This window comes from Bombina bombina, chromosome 6 (genome assembly GCF_027579735.1).
Source record: "Bombina bombina isolate aBomBom1 chromosome 6, aBomBom1.pri, whole genome shotgun sequence".
NCBI classification, from domain to species: Eukaryota; Metazoa; Chordata; class Amphibia; order Anura; family Bombinatoridae; genus Bombina; species Bombina bombina.
The window spans coordinates 104,533,177-104,552,287 of NC_069504.1; the positions used below are offsets into that span (position 1 = coordinate 104,533,177).

The 19,111-nt window shown below is 42.0% G+C and overlaps 1 protein-coding gene across 1 annotated transcript in view; it reads right to left on the reverse strand.

Annotated features, from left to right (window-relative positions):
* The window catches only part of FBXL13 (F-box and leucine rich repeat protein 13), a 478,799-nt gene that overhangs the window by 304,164 nt on the left and 155,524 nt on the right, over positions 1-19,111 (reverse strand). Inside the window, exon 9 of the mRNA XM_053716536.1 lies at positions 15,151-15,286. Coding sequence (XP_053572511.1) covers positions 15,151-15,286 — 136 coding nt within the window. The remainder of the gene's footprint in view (positions 1-15,150; positions 15,287-19,111) is intronic.

Genomic DNA, 19,111 nt, shown 5'->3' on the forward strand with positions numbered 1-19,111 from the left:
GCGGCGGTGTAGGGGCGGCATATTAGGGGTTAATAAGTAGAATGTAGGTGGCAGCGGTGTAGGGACGGCAGATTAGGGGTTAATAAGTATAATGTAGGTGGCAGCGGTGTAGGGCCGGCAGATTAGGGGTTAATAAGTATAATGTAGGTGTAGGGGGTGGCAGATTAGGGGTGTTTAGACTCGGGGTACATGTTAGGGTGTTAGGTGTAAATATAACTTTTATTCTCCCATAGGAATCAAAGGGATATCGGGCAGCAGCGAACATGAGCTTTCGCTGCTTTCAGACTCCCATTGATTCCTATTGAAAACCAGGTAAGCTGGGTCGGAAATGGTTATTGTTATGTACTGTTTTTCTGTTATGGTTATCGTATTTCATGATGTTTTTAGTTGTAAGCTGTAAATCCAACAGTAATGGAAGTCATCACTATTGCTATTTCTCCACATTCCTTTTTGTGATTGCATTTTGGGAAACACATAACTCCAGTTTCATTTTAAATCACGCTGAAAAGCCATGTTCCAGAAGTCCCCTTAGAGATTGCTGTGGGATTTTAGTCCCTGCTTTTATTGTAAATCGATATTGTTTATGTCATTTTCTGTATATATCTCTATTGGCCTTTAGATGTCAGTGAAGATTCTTTCTTGGAATGTGGGGGGGATTAACTCCCCTATTAAAAGGAAAACTATCCTAACACATCTGAGGAAGTCCCAGGCTCTCATCATGTTTCTGCAGGAGACTCATCTTAATGCCCCTGAACACGATAAACTAAAAGCTAAATGGATCTCAGAGGTTCTTAGTGCTCCTTATAGTAATTCACAAGGACTTAGAATATCAAATCTGCAAAGGGAAGGTTTATAATCGTTAAACTGAAATCTCAGGGAGATAGGTACACTTTGTGCAATGTTTATGGTCCTAATCAAAGGAGACAAAACCCTACAGATAGGGATTTTACCTCTGCCTCTCGGGCACAAAACACGCTGTCCCGGATTGATCTCTTTCTTACCTCAAGCTCCTTGGAGCTACTGACACTAAGATTTATAACATTATTACAATCTCGGATCATGCCCCTATATCTATGACTCTCTTACAATCCCCAAAACCCAATAACAAACGAGTGTTTCACTTTCCAGTCCACCTCATTAAATACCCTTACTTTAATATGTACCTGACAACACAGTCGGACGACTTTGTAGGTAATAATAGATTACACTTAGAGACGCCAGATGTTTTTTGGGAGATGACCAAGGCGGTCCTCAGGAGTGACAAAATGGCACACCTTACTAAACATAGACGCCTTCAAAATAGCAGAGAGGAACACTATAATACACAACTGTCAAGCACATATATTGCCAGTATCCTACCCCAACCAATAGGTGCTCCTATTTTGTGGCAAGGAAGGAGAGGGTCACCTTTCTGTTGCAAAACACGATATGTCAAGAAAAACAGAATTTATGTTTACCTGATAAATTACTTTCTCCAACGGTGTGTCCGGTCCACGGCGTCATCCTTACTTGTGGGATATTCTCTTCCCCAACAGGAAATGGCAAAGAGCCCAGCAAAGCTGGTCACATGATCCCTCCTAGGCTCCGCCTACCCCAGTCATTCGACCGACGTAAAGGAGGAATATTTGCATAGGAGAAACCATATGATACCGTGGTGACTGTAGTTAAAGAAAATAAATTATCAGACCTGATTAAAAAACCAGGGCGGGCCGTGGACCGGACACACCGTTGGAGAAAGTAATTTATCAGGTAAACATAAATTCTGTTTTCTCCAACATAGGTGTGTCCGGTCCACGGCGTCATCCTTACTTGTGGGAACCAATACCAAAGCTTTAGGACACGGATGAAGGGAGGGAGCAAATCAGGTCACCTAAATGGAAGGCACCACGGCTTGCAAAACCTTTCTCCCAAAAATAGCCTCAGAAGAAGCAAAAGTATCAAACTTGTAAAATTTGGTAAAAGTGTGCAGTGAAGACCAAGTCGCTGCCTTACATATCTGATCAACAGAAGCCTCGTTCTTGAAGGCCCATGTGGAAGCCACAGCCCTAGTGGAATGAGCTGTGATTCTTTCAGGAGGCTGCCGTCCGGCAGTCTCATAAGCCAATCTGATGATGCTTTTAATCCAAAAAGAGAGAGAGGTAGAAGTTGCTTTTTGACCTCTCCTTTTACCAGAATAAACAACAAACAAGGAAGATGTTTGTCTAAAATCCTTTGTAGCATCTAAATAGAATTTTAGAGCGCGAACAACATCCAAATTGTGCAACAAACGTTCCTTCTTTGAAACTGGATTCGGACACAAAGAAGGCACTACTATCTCCTGGTTAATGTTTTTGTTAGAAACAACTTTCGGAAGAAAACCAGGTTTAGTACGTAAAACCACCTTATCTGCATGGAACACCAGATAAGGAGGAGAACACTGCAGAGCAGATAATTCTGAAACTCTTCTAGCAGAAGAAATTGCAACCAAAAACAAAACTTTCCAAGATAATAACTTAATATCAACGGAATGTAAGGGTTCAAACGGAACCCCCTGAAGAACTGAAAGAACTAAATTGAGACTCCAAGGAGGAGTCAAAGGTTTGTAAACAGGCTTGATTCTAACCAGAGCCTGAACAAAGGCTTGAACATCTGGCACAGCTGCCAGCTTTTTGTGAAGTAACACAGACAAGGCAGAAATCTGTCCCTTCAAGGAACTTGCAGATAATCCTTTTTCCAATCCTTCTTGAAGAAAGGATAGAATCTTAGGAATTTTTACCTTGTCCCAAGGGAATCCTTTAGATTCACACCAACAGATATATTTTTTCCATATTTTGTGGTAAATTTTTCTAGTTACAGGCTTTCTGGCCTGAACAAGAGTATCAATAACAGAATCTGAGAACCCTCGCTTTGATAAGATCAAGCGTTCAATCTCCAAGCAGTCAGTTGGAGTGAGACCAGATTCGGATGTTCGAACGGACCTTGAACAAGAAGGTCTCGTCTCAAAGGTAGCTTCCATGGTGGAGCCGATGACATATTCACCAGGTCTGCATACCAAGTCCTGCGTGGCCACGCAGGAGCTATCAAGATCACTGATGCCCTCTCCTGATTGATCCTGGCTACCAGCCTGGGGATGAGAGGAAACGGCGGGAATACATAAGCTAGTTTGAAGGTCCAAGGTGCTACTAGTGCATCTACTAGAGTCGCCTTGGGATCCCTGGATCTGGACCCGTAGCAAGGAACCTTGAAGTTCTGACGAGAGGCCATCAGATCCATGTCTGGAATGCCCCACAGTTAAGTAATTTGGGCAAAGATTTCCGGATGGAGTTCCCACTCCCCCGGATGTAATGTCTGACGACTCAGAAAATCCGCTTCCCAATTTTCCACTCCTGGGATGTGGATTGCAGACAAGTGGCAGGAGTGAGTCTCCGCCCATTGAATGATTTTGGTCACTTCTTCCATCGCCAGGGAACTCCTTGTTCCCCCCTGATGGTTGATGTACGCAACAGTCGTCATGTTGTCTGATTGAAACCGTATGAACTTGGCCTTTGCTAGCTGAGGCCAAGCCTTGAGAGCATTGAGTATCGCTCTCAGTTCCAGAATATTTATCGGTAGAAGAGATTCTTCCCGAGACCAAAGACCCTGAGCTTTCAGGGGTCCCCAGACCGCGCCCCAGCCCATCAGACTGGCGTCGGTCGTGACAATGACCCACTCTGGTCTGCGGAAGCTCATCCCCTGTGACAGGTTGTCCAGGGACAGCCACCAACGGAGTGAATCTCTGGTCCTCTGATTTACTTGTATCGTCGGAGACAAGTCTGTATAGTCCCCATTCCACTGACTGAGCATGCACAGTTGTAATGGTCTTAGATGAATGCGCGCAAAAGGAACTATGTCCATTGCCGCTACCATCAAACCTATTACTTCCATGCACTGCGCTATGGAAGGAAGAGGAACGGAATGAAGTATTTGACAAGAGTTTAGAAGTTTTGTTTTTCTGGCTTCTGTCAGAAAAATCCTCATTTCTAAGGAGTCTATTATTGTTCCCAAGAAGGGAACCCTCGTTGACGGAGATAGAGAACTCTTTTCTACGTTCACTTTCCATCCGTGAGATCTGAGAAAGGCCAGGACAATGTCCGTGTGAACCTTTGCTAGAGGAAGGGACGACGCTTGAATCAGAATGTCGTCCAAGTAAGGTACTACTGCAATGCCCCTTGGTCTTAGCACCGCTAGAAGGGACCCTAGTACCTTTGTGAAAATCCTTGGAGCAGTGGCTAATCCGAACGGAAGTGCCACGAACTGGTAATGCTTGTCCAGGAATGCGAACCTTAGGAACCGATGATGTTCCTTGTGGATAGGAATATGTAGATACGCATCCTTTAAATCCACCGTGGTCATGAATTGACCTTCCTGGATGGAAGGAAGAATTGTTCGAATGGTTTCCATTTTGAACGATGGAACCTTGAGAAACTTGTTTAGGATCTTGAGATCTAAGATTGGTCTGAACGTTCCCTCTTTTTTGGGAACTATGAACAGATTGGAGTAGAACCCCATCCCTTGTTCTCCTAATGGAACAGGATGAATCACTCCCATTTTTAACAGGTCTTCTACACAATGTAAGAATGCCTGTTTTTTTATGTGGTCTGAAGACAATTGAGACCTGTGGAACCTCCCCCTTGGGGGAAGCCCCTTGAATTCCAGAAGATAACCTTGGGAGACTATTTCTAGCGCCCAAGGATCCAGAACATCTCTTGCCCAAGCCTGAGCGAAGAGAGAGAGTCTGCCCCCCACCAGATCCGGTCCCGGATCGGGGGCCAACATCTCATGCTGTCTTGGTAGCAGTGGCAGGTTTCTTGGCCTGCTTTCCCTTGTTCCAGCCTTGCATTGGTCTCCAGGCTGGCTTGGCTTGAGAAGTATTACCCTCTTGCTTAGAGGACGTAGCACTTGGGGCTGGTCCATTTCTACGAAAGGGACGAAAATTAGGTTTATTTTTGGCCTTGAAAGACCTATCCTGAGGAAGGGCGTGGCCCTTGCCCCCAGTGATATCAGAGATAATCTCTTTCAAGTCAGGGCCAAACAGCGTTTTCCCCTTGAAAGGAATGTTAAGCAATTTGTTCTTGGAAGACGCATCCGCTGACCAAGATTTTAACCAAAGCGCTCTGCGCGCCACAATAGCAAACCCAGAATTTTTCGCCGCTAACCTAGCCAATTGCAAAGTGGCGTCTAGGGTGAAAGAATTAGCCAATTTGAGAGCACGGATTCTGTCCATAATCTCCTCATAAGAAGGAGAATTACTAGTGATCGCCTTTTCTAGCTCATCGAACCAGAAACACGCGGCTGTAGTGACAGGGACAATGCATGAAATTGGTTGTAGAAGGTAACCTTGCTGAACAAACATCTTTTTAAGCAAACCTTCTAATTTTTTATCCATAGGATCTTTGAAAGCACAACTATCTTCTATGGGTATAGTGGTGCGTTTGTTTAGAGTAGAAACCGCCCCCTCGACCTTGGGGACTGTCTGCCATAAGTCCTTTCTGGGGTCGACCATAGGAAACAATTTTTTAAATATGGGGGGAGGGACGAAAGGTATACCGGGCCTTTCCCATTCTTTATTTACAATGTCCGCCACCCGCTTGGGTATAGGAAAAGCTTCGGGGGGCCCCGGGACCTCTAGGAACTTGTCCATTTTACATAGTTTCTCTGGGATGACCAAATTCTCACAATCATCCAGAGTGGATAACACCTCCTTAAGCAGAGCGCGGAGATGTTCCAACTTAAATTTAAATGTAATCACATCAGGTTCAGCTTGTTGAGAAATTTTCCCTGAATCTGAAATTTCTCCCTCAGACAAAACCTCCCTGGCCCCCTCAGACTGGTGTAGGGGCCCTTCAGAAACAATATCATCAGCGTCCTCATGCTCTTCAGTATTTTCTAAAACAGAGCAGTCACGCTTTCGCTGATAAGTGGGCATTTTGGCTAAAATGTTTTTGATAGAATTATCCATTACAGCCGTTAATTGTTGCATAGTAAGGAGTATTGGCGCGCTAGATGTACTAGGGGCCTCCTGTGTGGGCAAGACTGGTGTAGACGAAGGAGGGGATGATGCAGTACCATGCTTACTCCCCTCACTTGAGGAATCATCTTGGGCATCATTTTCTCTAAATTTTGTGTCACATAAATCACATTTATTTAAATGAGAAGGAACCTTGGCTTCCCCACATTCAGAACACAGTCTATCTGGCAGTTCAGACATGTTAAACAGGCATAAACTTGATAACAAAGTACAAAAAACGTTTTAAAATAAAACCGTTACTGTCACTTTAAATTTTAAACTGAACACACTTTATTACTGCGATTGTGAAAAAGTATGAAGGAATTGTTCAAAATTCACCAAAATTTCACCACAGTGTCTTAAAGCCTTAAAAGTATTGCACACCAAATTTGGAAGCTTTAACCCTTAAAATAACGGAACCGGAGCCGTTTTTATATTTAACCCCTTTACAGTCCCTGGTATCTGCTTTGCTGAGACCCAACCAAGCCCAAAGGGGAATACGATACCAAATGACGCCTTCAGAAAGTCTTTTCTATGTATCAGAGCTCCTCACACATGCATCTGCATGTCATGCTTCTCAAAAACAAGTGCGCAATACAGGCGCGAAAATGAGACTCTGCCTATGATTAGGGAAAGCCCCTAGAGAATAAGGTGTCCAATACAGTGCCTGCCGGTTATTTTACAAAATTCCCAAGATTAAAATAATTCCTCAAGGCTATGGAGTATAAAATATGTTTATATATATATCGATTTAGCCCAGAAAATGCCTACAGTCTTAAAAAGCCCTTGTGAAGCCCTTATTTACTGTCTGTAATAAAAATGGCTTACCGGATCCCATAGGGAAAATGACAGCTTCCAGCATTACATCGTCTTGTTAGAATGTGTCATACCTCAAGCAGCAAAAGTCTGTTCACTGTTCCCCCAACTGAAGTTAATTCCTCTCAACAGTCCTGTGTGGAACAGCCATCGATTTTAGTAACGGTTGCTAAAATCATTTTCCTCTTACAAACAGAAATCTTCATCTCTTTTCTGTTTCAGAGTAAATAGTACATACCAGCACTATTTTAAAATAACAAACTCTTGATTGAATAATAAAAACTACAGTTAAACACTAAAAAACTCTAAGCCATCTCCGTGGAGATGTTGCCTGTACAACGGCAAAGAGAATGACTGGGGTAGGCGGAGCCTAGGAGGGATCATGTGACCAGCTTTGCTGGGCTCTTTGCCATTTCCTGTTGGGGAAGAGAATATCCCACAAGTAAGGATGACGCCGTGGACCGGACACACCTATGTTGGAGAAATGGAAATCAGGGAAAGTTTTTGAGGCACGGCAATAGATCCTGGAAATTCCTGGCTTCTTTGGTTAAAATTAAAAAGGCAAACAGAGGGGTCCCAGCTATTAGGAGACAGGGCCAAGAAATAGGGCCCAGAAATAGTGTCAGTATTTGCAGACTATTATTCTAAGCTATATCAGTCGCAACCAGCCCAAGAAGATGCCCAGAGAATATTCTGGGATAAAATTACCCTTCCCAAACTAACCACTGAACAAATTAATAACCTGAACACCCCAATATCCCAAGATGAGATTAAACAAACAATTAAAACACTTGCTCTCGGGAAAACTCCTGGCCCAGACGGCCTCCCTACCGAATTCTATAGACTTCTGTCTGATCACATTTCCCCAGCGCTAACCACACTATTTGGTCACTACTTCACAAAACAAACTATCCCTTACAATAATTTTTCTGCTGCGAACATTACGATTATACATAAACTAGGTAGAGACCCCACTCTCCCTGATTCGTATAGACCCATATCCCTCTTAAACGTTAATTACAAGTTACTGCCGAAACTCCTGGCCAACCGATTGAAATATATTCTCCCACATGTTTTGCACCCGGATCAAATGGGCTTCACCACCAATCGGTCTTCGGTTGCTAACATCCGAAGGGTACTTCATGCAGTGACCCATTATTGGCTGGCAAAGTGAGATGGGACAATTCATGCTCTCCCAGGGGCCTTCCTGCTGTCCTTGGACACCTTTTTCTCTCTATGGAAAATTTCGGAATATCAGGCCACTTCATCTCTTTCCTTAAAAGTGTTTACTTTAACCCTGTTGCTTATTTACTAATTAATAACCTATACTCCCCACCGGTACATCTTCAGAGGGGAGCTCATCAGGGCTGCTCTTTCCCCACTCCTTTTTAATTTAGCGCTGGAGCCCCTAGCAATCTACCTGCGAACAGTCTTCCCTGGTATTAATCTGAACTCCCACAAATTTCAAATTGCCCTTTACGCGGATGACATGCTCCTTTTCATATCAGACCCACAAATTTATGTCCCAATAATACTAGATTCGATTCAACTATTTGGAGAATTCTCTGGCTATAGGATAAATGTTTCAAAGTCCGAGATCCTATGGTTGAATCGCAAAACAACATGTAGCCACACTGTACCCTTTTCGTACTGTAAACACTCATTTAACCTATCTAGGCATTCACATATCAGTCAACCCGCAACAATGGTACCAACAAAACATAACCCCTATAATTCAGCAAGCTAGGATTGACCTGACCGCCTGGCAGAACCTACCGCTCTCCCTGATAGGTAGAGAACATATTGTTAAGTTGATGGTGCTGCCTAGGCTCCTATTTCCAATGCAGATGCTCCCCCTTCTGTTACGACGGAAAGATGTATTACTTCTCAACAGCATGTTTCCCACTTTTCTCTGGAGGGGTGGCAAACCTAGGATAGGCATACATAAGCTATATCTACCTTACTCGAAGGGGGGACTGGGCCTACCAAATCTCCTTTATTATAATTGGGCTTCCCTAGCAAAGTTTGCACTGGATTGGAAATTGGGCACTCAGCACTTTTCGAATGCTCATTTGGAGGGGTCCTCGCTGCCTCAGGTGTCACCCTCCTTCCTGCCGCATGCCACCTTATCTGAGCTACTACCAGTCATACAATATCATCCTATATTGCCCTGATTATAGGGTGAAGACTTATGGACTATGGTTTAAAAAGACTTATCTCCCTTATCTTTTACCTTTCTTGACCTGCATGTGTTTCTTTATTTTATTGTGATCTTACCATGGAGAGTATCTTTATTTTATACATCATGCAATAGAGTGTCAAGTTTATTTACATTGTTAACTCTGTCTGCCTATTAATAAAATAAAAAAATTTTTTTAAAAATTGCTTACTATTGCCCAATGGCTATTCACATCTAGATTTACAGAAGACTGAATCACATCTAACTTTACACTTGTATTCATAATACTTTGCACATGATGGGATTAAATACTATTCTACAAAATAATATGCACATTTTCAAGCAAAAAAAAATAATCCTTTTATAGAATAAATGCAGGGTGTTCTGATACCTTTAAACGCTGCCTAGAACTTTGGCATAAAGTGACAAAAAGTTAAATACAATTTCTTAAAGGGACAGTCTAGGCCAAAAAAAACTTTCATGATTCAGATAGAGCATGTCATTTTAAACAATTTTCCAATTTACTTTTATCACCAATTTTGCTTTGTTCTCTTGGTATTCTTAGTTGAAAGCTTATCTAGGAGGTTCATATGCTAATTTCTTAGACCTTGAAGGCCACCTCTTTTCAGAATGCATTTTTTTTTTTTTTTTTTTTTTTTTTTTTTTTTTAACAAGCTTTATTGAAATAGTTAAGTGTTTTACAATTGCCATGGATTGAATCCGGCGTGATACAGTAGTGATAAGAAAAGAGGAAACATGAGGCTGGATCAATACAGTCTAGTGTTATCAATTGATCATGGCATTGCAAACTCCGGAAAGTCAAAATATTGCCATTTAACAGAACAGCTTGTAAAGTTTTTCTTTTTTCCAAAACATGTGGGGAAAGCTTCCACCAAACAAAGAAACTTTGCTACGCAACAGGCACATTGTTAGAGAAGTCTTACTTTTTTAAACATTCTTAGGGAAAAGATGCAGTCAATGAAGTAATAAGTAAAAAACAGAAGTACATTTTCCAGGAATAGGACGAGGCGCAGGCCCAAGGCAGAACCCCATCTGGGTCATTCTTGTTTTCCAACATCTAGGAGAGCTTTTAGGTCAGCTTTTAGGTCAGTAGGGGGTCCCGCTGCTGGGATTAGTGAGTTAAGATGGTGTCCTAACGTGTGTGTAGGTGTATGTTTCCCAGAAAAAGGACATTGCACAATAGAAGTCCATCCTATTCGTTTTCTGATAATGGAACCTTTCAAGGGACAGAAGGAGTGTGACATTTTGTGTCCAATCTCTCTGGGTAGGAATGCTACGCTGTTTCCATAATCTAGGGATCAATTGTTTTGCACCGCTTAGCATAATGTATAATAAGACCTGTCTATACTTGCATTTGATCTTAGGCGGTTTATTAAATAAAAGTGTTAGGGGGTCAAAAGGGATGTCTATGGAGAGAACCCTTTGAATTTCTCTATGTATGTCATGCCAGAAGGGTTGAAGTGTGGGGCAATCCCACCAAATATGAAGAAGTGTTCCTGTTTGTTTACAGTCCCTCCAGCATAGTGGGTCAGAGTGAGGGTAAATCCTAGCAAGCCTACTGGGGTGGAGATACCATCTTTCAAGGAGCTTTAAATTTGTTTCTGTGATGCTCATTGAAGAGGGAGCCTTTCCCATTTGTTGGAATATAATGTTCCAAGTTTCAGAAGGAATCTCAGATCCCAGTTCAGCTTCCCAAGCTTTTGTGTATTGCGGTAAGTTGTTGGAGTGTAGGGCAATGAGGATTTTATAAATCTGGGAAAGTGTGCCCCTTGTTAGTTGTGGAGAATGACAGAGTGTTTCGAACGGATTTAGGCCTCTGGTCAAGTTGGGTTTGTCTTTATGACTAGAGAGGAAGTGGGATAATTGCAAATATTCAAACCACCTGCTAAAAAAAGTGATGTTTTTGTCCGCAAGAGCAGTTTTCTGTAAAATGGTACCTCTATCTAAAACTGAATGACAAGATAGGCCTGCTGCTAGCGTGTATATGTCGTCTGACCGTTTCTGGAGTAGTGGGGGAAAGTCTTTGTTATGTAGTAGAGGGGTTAAAGGTGAGGGAATAGTAGAAATGCCTTTAGGAGATCTCGTGAGACAGTCCCATGTGGAGAGTGTATCGGAAACTAGCGAAGGGGTAAGTGGCGGTAAAGTCCTGTGCTGTCTGTATATCCAACACATGGACCCCAGACTTCTAGAACTGGATAGGTCATGCTCGAGCTTAACCCATTCTTTGTCCGTGCTATTTTTGCACCAATCAATCATTCTAGTCAATTGCGCTGCCTGCAAGTATAGCAAAAGGTTTGGCACACCAAGACCCCCATTAACTCTGTTCCTGTAGAGAATGTTTTTAGCTATTCTAGGGCGTTTATGGGCCCAAATAAAACCATTTATGAAAGATTGTGCTGTGTGTATGTATTGCGTAGGAGGTTGAATGGGCAACGTCTGAAACATATATAAGAAGCGAGGCAGAATACTCATTTTGAAGGCCTGAATTCTACCAAGCCATGAGAGGTGTTTATTACGCCAAGCCCCCATCTCTGTCCTGATGGAGTCTAGAAGGTGTTGGTGGTTTAAGCGGTATAGGGAGTCTCTCGAGGTCGTTAAGTTTATCCCTAAATATTTTATAGAGATATGATTTGGCCGGAATTGATATTGGTTGGTGATCTGCTGGGAAATCTGTTCGGAAATGCCGATGTCCAGGAACTCGGATTTTTGCATATTTATTCTAAAATTAGAGAGGGCACTATATATTTCTATAATCGGCATCAATGCCTGTAGGGATTGTGTGGGGGAGGTCAGTGAGAAAAGGATGTCGTCCGCGTAGAGTGTTAATTTATATTGTGTATCCGCTATATGGACTCCGCAAACCCTTTCTTCCTTCCTAACATTAGAGGCTAAGACTTCCATGGCCAAAATAAACAATATGGGAGATAGGGGACAGCCTTGTCTCGTTCCATTTAGTATGGGGAACGCATCTGACAGAGAGTCATTTAGCTTAATGCGGGCTTTTGGCGACTGATATAGGGCGAAGATTTTCTCAATGAGTCTCTCCCCAAGGCCAAATCGAGATAGTGTAGACCTGAGGAACAGCCAATCTAGCCTGTCGAAGGCCTTTTCGGCATCTATGGCCAGGAAGATAGAGGGGATATTTTGCGACTGGGTGTATTCAATTAAATTTAAGATTTTAATAGTATTATCTCGCGCCTCTCTACGGGGGACAAAACCTACTTGATTTATGTGGATTAAGTGCGGGAGAACCTTGTTAAGTCTGGAGGCTATGAGTTTTGCATAAAGCTTGATGTCTACGTTTAGAAGCGAGATAGGTCGGTAGTTAGAGGGGCTATCTGTGGGTTTGCCGGGTTTAGGGATCACCGAAATATGTGCCTCTAGCATAGGGGGGAGGAAGGGATGATCCTGGTCTACTAAGTTAAACAAGGTACATAACCGTGGGAGTAAGCTAGGTGCAAATTTTTTATAATAGGCGACGAAAAATCCATCAGGGCCTGGACTTTTGCCTGAGGGCAGATTTTTAAGGGTGGTTAAAAGCTCTGTCTTCAGAATGCATTTTAACAGTTTTTCACCGCTAGAGGGCGTTAGTTCATGTATTTCATATAGATAACACTGTGCTCGCGCACGTGAAGTTATCTGGGAGCAGGCACCGATTGGCTAAACTGCAAGTCTGTCAAAAGAACTGAAATAAAGGGGCAGTTTGCAGAGGCTTAGATACAAGATAATCACAGAGGTTAAAAGTATATTAACCCCTTAATGACCACAATGTACCCTGTATGTCACTGGTCGTTAAGGTTTTTTTCAGGACATAATAGCACACGTCTAGCAAGAACACGCTATTAATGCCCTCCCTCCAGCAGGCTTTGTGGAACAGAGCAGTCTCAATGCTGGTGGCAAGACCGCGCTATAAAACAATCAAGTCCCAAAAAAAGGCCAGCGACATACAGGGTACGTCGCTGGTCCTTAAGGGGTTAATATAACTGTGTTGGTTATGCAAAACTGGGGAATGGGTAATAAAGGGATTATCTATCTTTTAAAACCATTAAAATTCTGGTGTAGACTGTCTTTTTAAGTATCTTTTTTTTTCCTGGTAGGGCAACAACATGTACTATATTTGAATATGATTCAGACATTACTGTAAGAAATGTTTCCATTCCTGGCAAGATAATGTGCTTGGAGCAAGGCTATGCAAAATGTTTATTTAATCAGCAGTGACAGTCTCACTCTTTAAAATGTACCAAGCAAAATTTGTGCACTTAAAACAAATTGTACGGATGGAAAGGCTGGTTGGTAAATCCCTTAAAATTAGAGTGAACCGATAGAAGAGATTTTAGCAAAATACTAGTTTTACTGAGCAACTCTATGAACAACAGCTGATCATCATTAACAGCTAATTTATTTTACATGATAAATGCTGGAAAAATATCTCAGGATTTTACTTTCAGACTCACCTGTAAAATTTTTTATTTATTTGTAGTTTTTGAAAATGTTATAAAAACTAAGCAGAATGCCTTCTAATTATTAACCTAAATATTTAGTAGAGATATTATTAAAATCTTATTAAAGTAACTTTTAGTGTTAGTTTGAGTTTGTTTTTTTTTGTTTGTTTTTTTATAAAAAGGGGGCCTTAGTTTTAGTATAGGCATAACTATTTTTTGTACTTGTTTTTTTTTCTGCAATGTTAGGTTTTGTTTCTTTTTTTTATAAATGTTGTGTTTGTTATTTTTTGTAACTTAGGGGCAAAGCTAAGGGGTTAGCTTAGAGGTGGAGGGTTAGGTGTTGGGTAGTTAAGTAGTGTAGGGGTAGTTTTCAGGGTTTTTTTGGCGGTATAGGGGTTAATAGGTTAGGGGGTATTGGCGGTATAGGAATGATTATAAAAATTAACCAACTACTATTAAGTAGTGCAAAAATGGAAGCGGTATTGATTTAGTGCTAGTGGTATTAGCACTCCTTAACATTTTTAGAGCTGATAAAAACTTTCAACTTGTAATCAAGTGATGTTTAGCTTGTCCACGATATCCATTGAAAGAATAGGGCGCGCTAAAGAGATGTCGGCTGCGCTAAACATTCTCTGGTAATTCTTCTTTACCATGGACTTGTAATATCAATTTCTGTGCTAATCATAGTGCAGTTCAGCGATATTGATAGTGCTCCACTTTTAATCTAGGTGCATGTGTTTAACCCCCACTGTGCGACTGTTTCCTCTCCGGATCCACAGTTTTATGTGTTTAACCTATTTACTGGAATTACAAAACACATATCTTTGCAGCATCACTAGTGATAAAACGGAATGTTCTGACAAATAAGCACATGCAATTGTATCACTATAATAGCCATTGTGCTTATGGCTTGAATAAAAATATATTTAAAAAAAGTCAGTTTTGAATGTCAGATTCTTATTTTCAAAAATGCTCAAAACGCTATCCCACCACAACACAGAAATCCAGTCGTCTTGTTTTCGGCATAACCAATATTACTAATGCAATTTGTGTAATTATAAAATAACAATACCATTCATTTTTATATTCAAAATAAGTAAACTCACAGAGGAGATACATTTGCCTCTTTAAATCTGTAATACCAATCAATCTACGCTAGATCTTTTTTTTTTATTCTAAATGCTTTCAAATATAAAATTTTATTCTAAATGCTTTCAAATATAAAATTCTTCTAGAGTAAGGAAACCGGTCTTTGGCCACTGCCGCACCCAAAACTTTGTCTCTTCCAGGAGAAGACCAAAATATCATCTGGAAAATAACATGTTACAGAACAGAACTACAGAGGTTACATGTGTCATTTTTATCTCTTGGGAACCTCCAGTTCCAAAAATATTTTCATACTTTTGATTTTGTCAAATTTAGGCTTCTATAAATAACTAACTAGCATATTTAAACAGTTAGCCTATAATCAGACCATTTGGGAACATTTATAGAGATGTAATGTCATATTTAGTCTCATTGTCATCAAAATATAAATATTTAAGCAAACGTATTTTGAAATTCTGACAATAAAGAGGTTTAGAAATGAAAGGACAGAATATTCCAATTTCAAACGTTACAAATAATACAACTTATGTGTGGAACAAAAACTGTAAAATGATACATACTTATTGCTTTAAATGTTGACCACTGGAACAAAGAACAACTCCTTAAGTTTAAGCGTGTAACATATGGGCGGCACTTGCGCAAAATGTTGACAACAAATTTATCTTGAACGCGGTGTCTTACAGATGAAAAATCAATCTGAAAATGTATTAATTAATAAATAAATAAATAGAACACTGGTACCAAAGTAAATTATTCAATACATAAAACAAGTACATGAAGGGCAAGTAACTGTGGAGGTTACAGGAAGTCAATTACAATTAAATATATCTATACTGAGGGATTTAAACCATAAATTATGCTTACCTGATAATTTTATTTCCATCTGTATGGGAAGAGTCCACAGATGCATTCCTTACTTGTGGAAATACTGAACCTGGCCACCAGGAGGAGGCAAAGACACCCCAGCTTAAGGCTTAAATACCTCCCCCACTTTCTCATTACCCCAGTCATTCTGCCGAGGGAACAATAGGAGAAATATCAGGGTGAAAAAGGTGCCAGAAGAAAAAATCTCAAATTTAGGGCCGCCCATCGGAGAACACAGGCGGGAGCTGTGGACTCTTCCCATACAGATGGAAATGGAATTATCAGGTAAGCATAATTTATGTTTTACATCTTAATATGGGAAGAGTCCATAGTTACATTCCTTACTTGTGGGAAACATATACCCAAGCTCTAGAGTACACGGAATGCTAACGGGAGGGAAAAAAGAAAGGCGGACCCTAATCTGAGGGCACCACAGCCTGCAAAACCTTTCTCCCGAAGGCTGCTTCAGCAGAAGCAAAAACATCAAACTTGAAAAAGTTTGGAAAAAGTATGTAAGGAGAACCAGATAGCCGCCTTACAAATCTGATCCATAGAGGCCTCATTTTTGAAGGCCCAAGAGGAAACCACTGCTCTCGTAGAATGAGCCGTAATCCTCAGAGGAGGCTTATGTCCCACTGTTTCTATGCTAAACGGATGACACTCCTCAGACCAAAAGATAAGAAAGTCGAAGAGGCTCTGACCCCTACGCTTCCCAGAAAAGAGAACGAACAGAGAATGAGGTTTGTCTAAATTCCTTCGTGGCCTGAAGATAGAACTTCAAGGCACAAACCACATCCAGAAATACGCTGTAAATGTTCCTTCGACGAAGAAGGATTAGGACATAAGAAAGGAACCACAATCTCTAGATTGATTTTGCGAATTGACATAACCTTAGGAAGAAAACCTAACTTGGTTCGTAGAACAGCCTTATCGGCATGAAACACCAGTTAAGGAGGGTCGCATTGCAAGGCAGCAATCTCAGAGACTCTGCATGCAGAAGCAATAGCTAGTAGAAAAAGAACCTTCCAAGACAACAATTTAATGTCTACTTCATGCATAGCCTCCAACAGAGCCTGTTGCAAAACCTTAAGGACAAGATTTAAACTCCAAGGTGAAGCATTAGATCTAAACACAGGTCTGATCCCAGCAGAGCCTTAACAAATGGCTGCACATCTGGAAGCTTGGCAAACCTTTTGTGCAGTAACACAGACAGGGCCGAAAACTGTCCCTTCAGGGGACTTGCAGAAAAGCCCTTCTCCAGTTCATCCTGGAGAACAGAATAAGTAGGTCCTCCACACCTTATGATAGATGCGACAAGCAACCAACTTACGAGCTTGAATGAGAGTAAAAATAACTCTCTCAGAAAACCGTCTCTTGGCTAGGACTAAGCGTTCAATCTCCACGCAGTCAGACTCAGAGAATCTAGACATTGATGAACAAAGAGACCTTGGTCAGCAGATCCCTGCGACAAGGTAACTTCCACGGAGGAGATGATGACATCCCCACTAGATCCGCAAACCATATCCTTTGCGGCCAAGATGGAGCAGTTAGTATCACTGACACCTGCTTGACTCGAGCCACTACACTAGGAAGTAGTGGTAATGGTTGGAAAGGATAAATTAGATTGAACCTCCAAGGCACCGCTAATGCATCTGTTAGCTCCGTCTGAGGATCCCTGTACCTCGACCCCTATCTGAGTAGCTTGGTATTGAGACATTATAAGATCTTCCTCTTGCAAATCTCTGCAAACACTCGGGAACATTCTCCTGGATGAAAGGATTGTCTGCTGAGGAAATCCGCTTCCCAGTTGTCCACACCCGGAATGTGGATCGCTGACAGCGAACAAATGCGGGTCTCCCCCACACCAGAATCCAAAATACTTCCCTCATAGCTAGGGAGCTTCTCGTTCCCCCCTGATGGTTGATGTAAGCCACCGAGGATATATTGTTTGATTGGAATCTGATTAACTGGGACGAACCCAGCAGAGGCCAAGCCTTCAGAGCATTGTATATTGCCCAAAGATCCAAAAAGAGATCAGGAGCTTTACCTCCTGAGACCAGGTGCCCTGTGCCTTCCTGGCACCCTAAACGGCTCCCCATCCTGACAGACTCGCAATGGTAGTCACAATCACCAAGGATGGTCTTGAGACGGACGTCCCTCAGGACAAGTTATCCAGACAAAACCACCAAGAGAGCGATTCTCCCAATTGGTTGTCCAGAGAAATCTGTTGAGACAGATCCGAATGATCGCCGTTCCACTAGTTCAGCATGCACAGTTGCAACAGTCTGAGGTGAAACCTGGCAAAGGAAATGATGTCCACCATACCCCTAGTCACAGATGGCCTTAAGGAGATCTGGAGGGCAAGACATGTTAAAGCTAGCTTGCAACGTCTCTGGTCTGTAAGAAATATTCTCATGTCTATGGAGGCAATAAACTGGAAGTGCTGGTCCAGAAATCTATCTTGGTCATGAACTACCCCTCTCAAACGAGGGGACGAATGGACGTTATTGTCTCCCTCTTAAACGAGGGGACATTTAAAAACCTGCTTAAGCACTTTAGGTCCAGAATCGGACAGAAAGTTCCCTCCTTCTTAGGGACTACGAAAAGGTTTGAATAGTATCCCAAACCTCTTACTGCGATAGACACCAGGACAAAAAATAACTACTAGAGGACAGATCCCGTACACACCCCAGAAAAGCTTCCCTCCTTTCTGGTCAGGAAGACAGGAGGAATCTGCCCTTGGGTGGCTGAGACTTAAAAACCTATCTAGTAACCCTGAGCTATGACCTCCAGGACCCATGGATCCTGCACGTACCTGAACCAAACGACTGAAAAGAGCGATATACTGCCCCTACACGATCCAGAAGATGACCGGGGACCGCCCATTCATGCCGACGTAGATTCACCGGGCTTCTTGCTCTGCTTGGATTTATTCCAGGATTGAGCAGGCTTCCAAGAGCTCTTGGCTTGCTCTAGCTTAGCGGAAGACTGCTGACATGGGCTTAATCAGAACGAAAAGAGCGAAGATCATCCCTTAGATAAGTTCATATACTCTTGCGGTAGGAGGGCACCCTTGCCCCCTGTGCCCGTGGAGATAATTAAGTCCAGGCCTGGACCAGACAAAATCATTCCCTTAAAGTGAGGGAAGAAGTCTAGACTTAGAAGTCATACCCGCAGACCATGACTTCAGCCAGAGCCCGACGGGCCTGAACAGAAAAAGCTGAAGTCATAGCATTCAAGCGAATAAACTGCCTAATAGCAGCAAAGATAAAATAATTAACAACCCTCAAGGCCGTAAATCTTTTCTGAGTAACGTCGAGGGGTCCTCCACCCTGATCAAATCCTATAAGGAGTCACACCAGAAGGTAGTTTCTCCAGTAACCGCGGTCACAGCCGCCCGCGGTTGAAACAAATGTCCCGTATGTTGAAAACATCTTTCTTAACAGAGTTTCCATCTTTTATCCATAGGCTCTTCAAACAGAAAACTATCCTCAAGCGGGATAGTAGTACGTTTAGTAGGGTGAAGATAACGCCATCCCATTTAAGGATGAAACCTCACAACTCCATTGAGAGTCCAGGACCGGGGACAATATGTTAAAGGGAGATGAGGGGGAAAAAGGAATCCAATCCTGTCCCATTCATTCTTAATAATGTTCG